Source organism: Dermacentor andersoni, chromosome 3 (genome assembly GCF_023375885.2).
Source record: "Dermacentor andersoni chromosome 3, qqDerAnde1_hic_scaffold, whole genome shotgun sequence".
In the NCBI taxonomy this organism is placed as follows: Eukaryota; Metazoa; Arthropoda; class Arachnida; order Ixodida; family Ixodidae; genus Dermacentor; species Dermacentor andersoni.
This window is the reverse complement of record NC_092816.1, coordinates 177,133,798-177,146,320: the sequence shown is the minus strand read 5'-3', so window position 1 is coordinate 177,146,320 and position 12,523 is coordinate 177,133,798. Positions and strand designations below refer to the sequence as shown.

General features: G+C 45.2%; 1 protein-coding gene across 1 annotated transcript; it reads left to right on the top strand.

Annotated features, from left to right (window-relative positions):
• The first annotated feature begins 2,515 nt into the window (after positions 1-2,515).
• LOC140216588 (uncharacterized) lies at positions 2,516-3,100 on the top strand. The gene has a single exon (XM_072286960.1). The coding sequence runs from the start codon at positions 2,516-2,518 to the stop codon at positions 3,098-3,100; it is 585 nt and encodes a 194-aa protein (XP_072143061.1).
• The last annotated feature ends 9,423 nt before the right edge of the window (positions 3,101-12,523 follow it).

The window sequence follows — 12,523 nt, the reverse complement described above, 5'->3', positions numbered from 1 at the left end:
ATGCATATTGCCCACTACAACTACAGTGCCACAGGCATATTACCCACTACATAAGGAACATTAAAGTCCCCTCCAATAATGAGCAGGGAGTTTTTGGCAACCGAGAGCACCTTGTTGAAGAGTGCTCTATAGTCTATGTCTGATGTCGTTAGGACTACTGTAAATGTTCAAGCAGAAAATGCTTTGCGTCTTACCTCTGTTCCTTTTAAGTATTATCTCAACTAGAATAAAATCAAACCTGTAATGTCTAAAATGAATATCATGCTCAATGTATGGCAACTTTTTGTCAATTGGGGTCGCCAACCCCCTCCGCATTTTTTGTCTCTACATATCGCTTTGTACCCAGTAAGCATAATTTCGTCCGCTAAGGTTTCCTGCAGCATAATTACCTTTGGCCTGGCCTAGGTGACCTGATCACCTGTCGCAGTGCTGCTTTTTTGTGTTGAAACCCGCGACAATTCTATTGCCACGCGTTTAGGCCATGATTACTGTCGATTGTTATTAGGTGAGGCTGCCTTTCTGTTACCAGCTATTTTTCCCTTTGTGATGGCCCCCGACAATCCAGCAATGGACTTTATACTATCCGCCTCCGATGGCAGGTACTCATCGTCGTCATCCACTCGCGCCTCAATCTTCCGAAGTCTTTTCTCTGCCGTTAGCCTCCATTTCCACAATTTGCACACTTTAAAGTTAGTCGTTTCCACTGTCTCTCTTATCGCTTTAATTCCCTCTTTTATTTCAATGAGGGCTGAGAAGACTTAATCATCCTCGTAGCTCACCGCCCTCTTTTTAGGGGCAGGGGAGCTGGATTCCCTTGAATCGTTGGTTTTGCTTACAGGTCTATCTATCTTTACTCTAGCAGGGCTGAACTGCTCTTTTTTTCGAAGCTCTACTACCTGCTTGGTCAATTCTTCATTAGCGTTTCTTAAAGAAGTTACTTCTTTAATTAATTAGTCTATTCTGGCATCATTGTTACTACCCCCAGCAACCCTCGCCATACCTTTCACTTTGTCAGCCCAGGTGGACTGGCGTCCTCTCGCCAGGCATTGAGGCCCTTTGCACGAAGCGCACCTGCGCTTCCCTTGACTTAGAGCTGCTTTACACCCTGGACAGGGAACGATGCCTGGATCTGGTGCGACTACTGGAGCGTGAGTGCTCCCTGTCCTCGGGGCAATGGTTGGGCGGCAGCTGTTGCGCCTCCAACTGCGCTCTTGTTGACGACCGATTCCTGTTGCGCTCCCTTCGACGGAGTCGTACGGCCTAAGGGATTTGAGGTGCCGTGCACTTTTTTTTTATCAAACATAACCATAAATGAGTCTTCTTGAAGCGCCCGATGTAAAAGGACCCCATCTGTCGTTTTTCTAGAAGTAAAAAGTCTCCGTCTCTTATTGAACAATATTTGTTGGTGCCGAAACCAGGGAATAGGGACGCCAAAAGATGGATATTGACAGAATCAAGCGAAGAAGGGCCTGGTGCGAACATCTGCAACCAAGCTGCTTAACAAAGCATCCACCATGGACGGCAGCGCATCAATCGGTGAGCTGGAAGAAAAGATAAATCTTCTTTCTCCTAAAGAGGATTCACTTAAAGAGCTAGATCGGGACATAAAAAAAACGTTGAAGGTGAAGCTTTCGAAGGGGAAGTAGCGTGCTCCGACATTTACAGAAAAGAGATAAGCGTACCGGAAACAAAGCCACGACACATGCTACGTGACTTTAGCTGCAGAAATGCTTCATGAGATCGCACACTAAACTCCTCAGATCAAAGAGAATCTGGCGCAAACAATTCGCAAATATGCCCCACCCTAAAGCTGCCAAAGGAGGAAATCAACAAGTTCAACGGAGAGCTTCGAGAGTGGCAAGCATTCTGGAGTCACTTTGAGTCGGATATCAACGCTTACCAGAACCTCTCAAACGTAGACAAATTCAAGTACCTCTACAGCTACTTGACAGGAAAGGCGGCAGCTGCGGTAGCAGGACTTGTCGGAGGGCAACTACGAAGTTGCTCTCTCGCTATCAAAGGAGAGGTTCGGCAGAAAGGAAGCAATTGTAGAAGACTACATGCCGCGGCTTCTTAACATCAAGCCAGCGCGTGACTCAAGGAATCTCGGCCAACTGCGCAGCCTCGCCGACGAAGCAGACAGGTGTACGCAGCCTCTATTCTTTAGGCGTGTGTCGACGCTAATTGAACTTTGTTACTGACCGTAATAAAGGAAATGGTGCCTGCCGATCTTCGTCTGGAATACCAACAAAAAATCGAGGCTACGAACGAGGGAAGTGAGCTGGAGGTGCTCGTGCGCTTCTTGAGACAACAGGTTGCGGCGTGGGAGGTCATACAGCGGGCCGAAGCACCGAGAGACAACAGTGCCGAATTGGTAAAGGAAAGGCGCAACAGCAACATTAAAGCGGCGAAGATGCCAACTGCTGCGGCACTGCACGACAGCACAGGCTGTCTATTTTGTAATTCGTACGGCCATGAGACCTACAACTGTAACGCAAAGATGTCTGTGGCGGATATGAGAGAAGTCCTGAAGCGTGAAAATCGGTGTTTCCAGTACACAAGAAGGGGCACGCGGCAAGAGAATTCCGCAAAAGCCGAGTGGCTCACGTGTGCGCACTGCAACGGCAGACACTTCACGACAATTTGCGACCCAGACTTTAGGAGACACTGCAACATTGATGAAGGGGAAGCATCTTCGTCACCAGTGAGTGAGCAAGCCATGGTGTTGAAGTCCTCATTAGGCACGGGAGGTAACTTGATGTGCACTAGAGAGCAGCAGTTTCTCCTGCAGACAGCGCGAGCTTGCACAGAGGGTCAACAGGAACGTGCACTTGTCAGGCTTTTCCTCGATGGTGGCAGTCAGCGAACCTTCATCAATCGCAACCTATCCGAAAAGCTGAAGTTAAAGGTGCTCTGGGAAGAGGAGCTTAAAATATTTGCCTTTGGAGACCAGTCAGCTATACCACGCACAATAACGCGTCGTGTGGAGCTGTGGCTCAGAAGCCAGTACGACGGAAAAGGGGTGCGACTGGAAGCGCTGGAAGTTCCTTGCATCTGTGCAGATATCATGGCTACTCCATCAAATTCTGTTCTACTTTAACTTTCAAGATTTCACTTCCAAGTAACAGACGCCTCGCAGGGCGGCGAAAGTGAAAATATTGACCTTTTGATAGGCGCTGATCATTACTGGGAAATTGTAAAGGAATCCACTAAGCGTCTCAGCTCCTAATTGATGGCAGTAGAGACTGTGTTCGAATGGACAGTATAGGGCCATGTCGGAACAAGGAAGTCAACAGGAGTCTGCTCTTCGGCGGCTGGCGTGATGGGGATAGGAGTGAGGGAACAAATTGACAAGGAAATATCATGACAGCTTGTCTTTCTGGGAGCTCGAGCACATCGGTATCAAGGTACATGAGCCAGTTCGTCACCTTAACAAGGGTAAAGTCTTGCGCCAGGAATTGAAAGATATATAGTGCCTCAAGCTGGGATGCGGCTACACAAGTGAATGTCGAAAGACCGCGATCTCGTCAACTTCTTAGAGAATGGCAATGTGGAAAGAACGAACGCTGATGCTGGACATGCTGCAGCCACAAAGGTATTGGGGGTTGGTTGGAACGCTCAGACTGTCCACTTTGAATACAACCTAACTTCACTCATCGACTTCCTCTCCACAAGAGCAGAGAACAAGAGATTTGTGCTGCAGGTCTCGGCAAAAATTTTCGACCCTTTTGAATTTATTGCTCACTCAACATTTTGCGCAAAGGTAATTTTCCAGAAGATGCGGGAGTTGGGAATTGGTTGGGACGATCCTTGCCTGAAACATCACTGCCTGAGTGGGACTGCTGGTGTAAGGAGCTTCCATTCCAAGATTGATAGCGGCAGACTTTAGAGACGATGATACGGAGAAAGTAGTGCACATTTTCTGTGATGCAAGCCCCAAGGCCCACGGTTCGGTCGCATATATCGTGACCAAGTCTCCGCTCGGACTAATAAATGTAAGCTTGGTCATAGCCAAATCAACAGTGACCCCTTTGAAACACCTCTCGCTACCCCGATTGGAGCTGATGGGAGCCCTTGTTCGCGCGCGACTATGCCACTACATTACCAAGGTCTCGGATCTGAAGAGCGTTGCTACCATCCTCTGGAGGGACTCTACAGTAGCTATGTACTGGATCAAGGGAAACGTTGCCAGATGGAAGCCCTTCGTAGGAAATCGAGCCTCAGAGTTACAAGCGCTGACGGATCCCAAGGATTGGAAACACTGCCCAGGTTCAGACAACCCCGCTGACCTAATCACCCGCGGCATTCTCCCATCAGCCCTGCTGGAATGCGAATAGTGGTGGAGAGTACCACGTTGGCTTCAGGATGATGACACTTATCGTTGACACTTATCGTGATGACGCTTATCGTTGGCCAATGACACTCATTGGCCAACGATAAGGGAGCCGAACTGGAAGGTTGCGGAGTGTCAAATGGAAGAGCGAAATGTTACATGTTGGCGAGAGGCGTAAATATATTACAGAGTAGAGAGAAAGAGAGAGAGAGAGAAAAGATCTGCGATTACTGGATTTCTGTGGTTGTAGCATGACATCAATGTTTTTACAATGCTTAATGAGTGTGTATATGACCGCCTTATGTAGTTTTAACTGCTTGATGTGTCTCGTAGCCGACAACAGTGCATACGCCTCCGCTGTAAAGATGCTTATGTGAGGGTAAAGAGCATCGGACTCCGAAAAGGATGGTCCGACGGCTGCATACGACACGCCAGCGTGTGATTTAGACGCATTTGTGTAATATTCTAGAATTATTCTATTCTATTATTATCGATGGCATCAACGCCAACCAAATCTTTTTCGACCGCGCTATTCTAGTCTCTTTGTATATTTCTGCCCTTTACACTAACATACCTATGAGTGAAGGAATTGAAGCCGTTCCTATATCCCTTGCAATCAATCCCCAAGCGCACGCTCCTGAAGTTTACCTGTCGCTCCTTAGGTTAGTTCTCACGCTCAACTATTTCGAATTCGATTCTATACACTACCTGCAAACTTTCGGCACTAGCATGGGAACACCATTCGCTCCCACGTAGGCGAACATTTTCACGGAACAGCTTCAAACAGACCTGTTTAAATCCTACCCTTTAAAACCTCACGCATTGACGACATATTTATAATATGGGCACAAGCGCGGTAACCGACTTAATGAGCCATTTCAATCACTTTCACCCGAGTAATAAATTTACTGCTCACCATTCTCCTAGTCAGATCAAAATGCTCGACGCGACGGTCTGCATAGGAAACGGAAAACTGAGAGTGACACTTTACCGGAAGCCTATGGATAGTCAGCAATATTTAGACTACAACGGTCATCACCTGCGACAGTGCACGCAAGGAATTTTTGTCGGACAAGCGAAACGAATAAGAAGAATCTGCAGCGAAGACCACGATTATATCCACTACCTAATGAAAAGTGACCTTAAAACAACGCTCGCAGAAAGAAACCATCCTCAACTTGCTCGCGATGGACCTTATGATGTGGCATCAAGATTGGAGAGACAGTCGGAATTAGCTAAGAAACAGCCTACGCCAGAATCTGACAGACCGCCAGCCCTTATAACAAAATATTCTAATACACTCCCAAACAGAAACAACACCCTACGAAAATACCACCAATATTATCAAGTAAAGAGCGTCCCAGAAAAGCGTTCCCGGATGTACCAAGGGTTACCTATCGCTGCAACGGGAACTGTAAAGACATGTTAGCGCACGCAAAAGTCAGCCAACATCATTCCCCCGTGATAAGAGCATGTTGTCGCCCCAGGTGCAAAACCTGCAGGCACCTTTAAGGTGTCATTAAAATAAAAGGACCGCAAACAGTTATACACACGAAATCAAATCTAGCTTCACTTGTACAAGTTCGGATGTTATTTATGTGCTTGAATGTTCCTTCTGCAAGAAGCAATATATCAATGAAACGGGACAATCAACGAGCGTCAGATTAAACGGACATCGAGCAGACACAGCTCAAAAGCTTCCCAAAGCCGTAGCCGGGCATTTCAACCAACCAGGTCATAACTTTCATAAACTCAAGCTTTACACCTTACAGTCGAAATTCCGTTCTGAACGAGAAAGAAAATACAGATAATCGTACTTTATCCACAAGTTCAAGGCGTTGCAACCAATAGGCATTAATGTTTCAAAGGGAGCTTTAGAATATATTCGCTATGCTAAATTTCAAGCTATAGGCAATAACACTTAGTTTTGGTTCTTTGCGTTTTTTTCTTCTCCTTTCCGTTCTTTGCTTTTATTTATTTATTATACATCAGTATTTTCTATTCTTTCATTATTTTTTTAATGAGCACCGGTTTCTGCCGCTCCTTCTATCATCTCTTTCAGAGACACGATAGCCCACGACCATCAGCGAAACAGGTAATAGAGGACTGCTGTGCAGTTCGTTGACACGCCGGCTGACACACGGGCGTTGACACGTGATTGACAGACGGCCGTGTCCCTGGCCTTGTGCACAGCACTCCTTTTATTCTCAATTCGACACCATCGCCGCTAACACACCTTCGCTCGTTGCCGTACCCACCCGCTTTACGCCCTCTCCTCTTTGGAGAACCCCACCTATATATACTGTGGCGAGGAAAGCGTATATCGCCTTGAAGAGGACAAGTCCAGTATTTACTATAGCCTTTCGCAAAAAGCCATGCAGTGTTTATACCTAAAAGTACTGACAGGGAAAAATACGTTCTTTTGAGGGCTATAGGCGGATTTATGCAAAAGTTTAGCAAAAATTTTGTAAAATCGTTTGCAGAGTGATTTCAATTCTTATTGGTCCTGATCAAAATGTGGCGTCAAAGGCCGTCCTATACAAAAATACATGTCACTCGTACGGTTCTTGATTATTGTTCCACTTCCTATGAGCAAGTTGCAATGCTTCAGATTTACCGTGCAAAAACATTTGATCGGGTCCGGAATTTCTATTTATTTTCTCTTCTAAACACGCCAATGTTGAATCCACACTGCTTAATGGCGTTTTAGTTTTCTATAATCATTGTACAACACGCGCCGTTGTCGTTGGTAGCCTCTCAAATCTCGTCCGCATCCGTTCTTCCGTGAAACAAGGATGTCCTATGTTCCTGCTCCTCTTCGCCCTTTACTTACAACCACTCTGTTTGAACACTTAGAACTGCAGCAGTGTTTGTGGTTTTAATATTCTTGGTATTCTCGGTAACGAGTTAAAAGTGTTAGCATACGCTGATGATTTCGAATTCTTCTGCAAAGACAAGCCCAGCATCGATAAAACTATTTCTATCATAGAAGAGTTAGGTGCTGTCTCCGGTGCGAAAATGAATAGCTCTAAGAGCTCGGGGTCATCGTTTAAATCTTGGGCCATTGGGCCACATTATGCTGGCATGGAATGGTCCTGTGTTCTATCTAAACATCTATTAGTTCCACTGCATGCCTACATGTTAAGTGTGCACTAGTGGACAGAGCGCGTTTCAGCGCTACACAAATACCCTTGTCCCGCACCGTCTTTCAACATTTGGAAGAGCAGAAGCCTGCAGCATGCTTTTGGCAACCAAGGTTTTCTATGTCTTTCAGGTGCTTCACTGAGCGAGACTTTACATTCAGCGTTTTCACGGAATCTTTTTCAGCATTTATATGTTCTTCCAGTTTTAAACCTATGAGTCACCACATTTTTTTTGCCAATGAGCATTGGAGAGTTGGGGTTGTGTATTTGTTTGTGCGACAGTTAGTCTCGTGCTTTCTCGGCTTTCGGGATCGCTCTCAGCCAGTGTTACGAGCATTCTTGCAGGTTAACCTGGTTCATGTCCTGCCGGATTTGGTGGTGTCATCGAATTTCCTTTCTTGGCCTGTTTATGAGGGTTCATGCGTGAGTTTTATTTCTCTATTACATTTCTTTCTGTTCGTTTTTCAAAAGATTACTTGTTTGCTGTGTCACGAAAATATCTTTACAACGATTTGATGTCGGCGCTGTTTCTGCTGCCGTTTTATCGATTAGTATACATCACATTACCAGGACATGATGCACTTGCAAGAGTGCGCCTTATGGCGGTTCTCCCTTCAGCAAAACTTTTTTTTTACAAATTACACACTGAAATCTTGCAAGTTCAATCATGGCTTCAGAAAAAAGAATTTCTATTTCCTCAATTAACGGTCGCCTTTGTGACGTGCCTCAATCCATAGAACATTGTTTTATTCGTTTGAAAGGTGTCATTTTATTCTGGGATGTCCTCCATAGAAGCTTCCAGAAGTATTTTGATCTAACTTCTGTCCGATATCTTGTTCCCTGTGATGATGTACCATTCGATATGTTCTTACTGATAGGCATGCATAGCATATGGAAAGCTCGAATGCAAGACCTAGCACAAAGAACAATTTCCTCAATATAGCGGTTCGCTGAAATGATAACGCATTTAAAGGACATTTACGATCAAGAAGAATGTCAGCCGCATTGGTATACATTTTTGATTAGGTGTTTAACTCCTCCTTTCAAGTTTTTGTTGTGATGGAAAAAGTTGCTTTGTGTGACGTTCTCTTTGATGATGATGATGTGTGGTGTTTTGTGGCGCAAGGGCCAGGTTTGGCCACAGAGCGCCATGACAGGTGGTAGTGTTAACGATGTATTATGGAAGATGTGACTTGGCTGTAAAGTGGCCTAAAAATAGTCGCTGTAAATGCGTAAAATTTAAGTACTATAAAGTTATGGCGATGACTAATGACGAATACTATGAACATTAAAATCCATCGTAAAAGAATGATGCATTGTTTAAAATATGCGAGATGTTAAATTGCTTACAGCACTACTGCCTCGCCAGAGCCCTTGAACAACAAGGGCCTAGAGGCATGTGCTATTCAAAATAATTATCGCAGCGGCATCCTCTGGAGAGAGGAAGCGCTACGAACGTGTGGGGCTAATAACATGCAACACAACATCTTTCAAAAAACCTAGGACGGCGTTGCTGTCAAAGAGTGGTTCTGGACCAAGTAGCATAACAGGATGAAGGGGGATGTGGTGCCGGTATGCTAAGAGAAAATGTTTTTTTCTTTCGGATTCGGCTTCCCGACACTCCAGTAGGACGTGGAGGACGGTCAGCCTCTACCCGCATCTACCACAGGTTGGAGGCTCGTTTCCCGTGAGTAAAAAGTTATGTGTGCCAAAAGTGTGCCCTATTCTTAGACGGCAGAATAGCACATCTGTCCGGCGGCATTTTGTTACAAGAGGCCAGAAACCTAATTGTGGCTTTATTACATGCAGTTTATTATTTATTTCTTCGTCCCACATGCGTTGCCAATGCTTTCGTAGTTTCCTTCTTAAGAAAGGCTTCAGGTCTGTGACAGGGACCGAAGCAGTAGAATTAACTGCATGAGATGAAGTTGATGTGGCCATCTGGTCGGCTAGAATATTTCCCTCGATGCCTCTGTGTCCAGGCACCCAGCACATAATCAAATGTTGGTTAGATATATATGCTTTGCACAGTGCGGAATAGAGTTCATTAAATACTGGATTTCTGTGATTACAGAAAGACATCAAGGCCTTCACAACACTGAGGGAGTCTGTATATATAACTGATTTCTGGAGTTGTGATTTATTTAATGCTTTACGGCCGACAGCAGTGCGTAGGCCTCAGCCGTAAAGATACTAGTTTCCGGATGCAGTACGTCGGATTCCGAGAAGGATGGACCGACGGCTGCATAGGACACCCCGTCGTGTGACTTCGATGCGTCTCTGTAGAACTCCGTGCAGGAGTATTTGTGCTGGAGTTCCCGGAAATGCATTTGAATTTCAACCTCTGGAGCGTGTTTTGTAACTTTCATGAAAGATATATCGCATTGTATCAGCTGCCACTCCCAAGGAGGTAGCAGCTTGGCTGGATGCATTAGGCGAAGGTCGAGGAGTGGGACATGCATTTCATGACTAAGGTCCCTCACACGCAGCGAGAAAGGCTGTCTTACGGAGGGACGATTATGAAAGAGTGTAGCATATGTCAAATCATTAACGGTAGTATAACAGGGATGCTGAGGATTAGAGTGGACTTTCAGAAAATACGTTTGGCTGATGTATGTTCTCTGGAGATGAAGTGAGCACTCGTTCGATTCGGCGTATAAACTTTCAACAGGACTTGTCCTGAAAGCGCCGGTGGCTAAACGGATACCTAGATGGTGAATAGGGTCTAGGATTTTTAGCGCACTCGGGGCGGCAGAGTGATAAATCACGGCACCATAGTCTAGGCGTGAACGAATGAGGCTTTTATAGAGTTTCAATAAAGACATCCTGTCACTACCCCATGTACTCTGGGATAGGAGTTTCATTATGTTCATCGTTTTTAGACATTTTTCTTTAGGATGTTTAATGTGGGGGACGAAAGTGAGTCTGTAGTCAAGTATGACACCTAGAAATTTGTGTTCTTTGTTTACAGGTATTTGTTGTCCACCCAGTTCTAAGCAAGGGTCTGGGATCATTCCTCTCTTTCTTGTAAGAACGCAGGTGCTTTTGTTAGGATTGATCTTAAATCCATTCCTGTCTGCCCACTTTGAGTCTTTGTTCAGGCCATGCTGTACCTGTCTCTCGCACACTGCGAGGTTACAGGACTTGAAAGCTATCTGAATGTCGTCCACGTAGACAGAGTAAAAGATGGCCTGAGGTAATGAAGCGCGAAGCGTGTTCATCTTCACGATGAAGAGCGTGCAGCTGAGCACGCCTCCTTGGGGTACACCCGTTTTTTGCGTAAAAGGACGTGAGAGTGCATTGCCTACTTTTACCCGGAACGTACGATTTGACAGATAGCTTTCCATTATGTTAAGCATATTACCGTGGATGCCCATTTCTGACAGGTCTCTTAAGATTCCGTAACGCCACGTTGTGTCATAGGCCTTTTCAATATCAAGAAATATCGATAGGAAGAACTGTTTATGTATGAATGCCTCCCGAATATTTGCTTCAACACGTACGAGATGATCGGTTGTGGACCGCCCTTCTCGAAAGCCGCATTGATAAGGATCAAGCATTTTGCTCATTTCAAGGAAATGGATCAGTCGCCGATTAATCATTTTTTCAAATACCTTACAAAGGCAACTTGTGAGGGCTATCGGGCGGTAACTTGCCACTGAGGAAGGGTCTTTGCCTTGTTTCAAAACAGGGACCACAATAGCTTCCTTCCATGCGGTCGGAAGGTACCCTGCATCCCAGATGGTGTTGAAAAGTGTGAGTAGTGTAACTTGCGTGTCATCGTGTAAGTTTTTGAGCATTTCATACATGATTCTGTCAGATCCGGGTGCAGAGCTCTTGCATGAGCTCAAGGCAGCTTTCAACTCAGCAATACTGAATAGGCAGTTGTAGGATTCACTCTGTGGACATTTTCTTTTGAGTGGCTTACATTCTTCTATTTGCTTATATTTCAGGAAGGATTTCGTATAATGTTTTGAACTTGACACACTCTCAAAGTGCTCCCCAAGTGAGTCTGCCTGATGTTGCAGCGTATCACCCTGTGTGTTTACCAGAGGGAGTGAATATGTTTGTCTCCCTCTAATTCTATTTACGCGGTTCCAGACTTTCACCTCATCTGTAAGCGAGTTGATGTTCGATAAAAACTTTTGCCAGCTCTCTCTTCTGGCCTGTCGGCGGGTTCTCCTGCCTTGAGACTTAACTTTCTTAAAGTTAACAAGATTCTCTGCAGTGGGCGAAACGCGTAGCAACCCCCACGCTTTGTTTTGATTCCTACGTGCGACTCTACATTCATCGTTCCACCACAGGACATGCCGATGCCGAGCCACTTACTTCACGTATGCATTTAGATGCGGCATCTATAATAAAAGCTGTAAGGTAATCCACAGCAGCATCAATTTGTAACGAGGACATGTCATCCCATGATATGCTAGTTATGGTTCGGAATTTCTCCCAGTCGGCTGTGTCAACCTGCCACCTAGGAGCCTGTGGTAGATATTCGTTTTCTTTAAGTGTTCTTAATAGTATGGGGAAGTGGTCGCTTCCGTAAGGATTGTTCGCAACTTCCCACTCCAGTTCAGGCAGTATAGACGGGGAAACTATGCTGAGATCAATTTAAGAAAAGGTATTATTTGCAAGACAGTAATAAGTCGGTTTCTTCTTATTCAAAAGGCACGCACCAGAAGAAAAAAGGAACTGTTCAACAAGACGACCTCGCGCATCTATACGACAGTCACCCCACAGGGAGCTGTGCGCATTGAGATCGCCAAGAACAACATAAGGTTCTGGCAATTCGTCTATAAATGACTGGAATTCATGTTTGTTTAATTTGTAGTGTGGGGGTACGTAAAGCGAGCTAATGGTATTGAGTTTGTTTAGGAGGACAGCTCGAACTGCCACTGCTTCAAGAGGCGTTTGGAGCTGTAAATGTTGACACGCAATGCTTTTGTGGATAACTATAGCTACACCTCCCGATGATGCGATAGCATCATCGCGATCTTTGCGAAAAGTTATATACTGTCGGAGAAAGTTTGTGTGTTTTGATTTTAGG

Coding starts and splice junctions, on each gene's coding strand:
- LOC140216588 (XM_072286960.1), top strand. CDS start 2,516: ATGAGAGAAGTCCTGAAGCGTGAAAATCGGTGTTTCCAGTACACAAGA.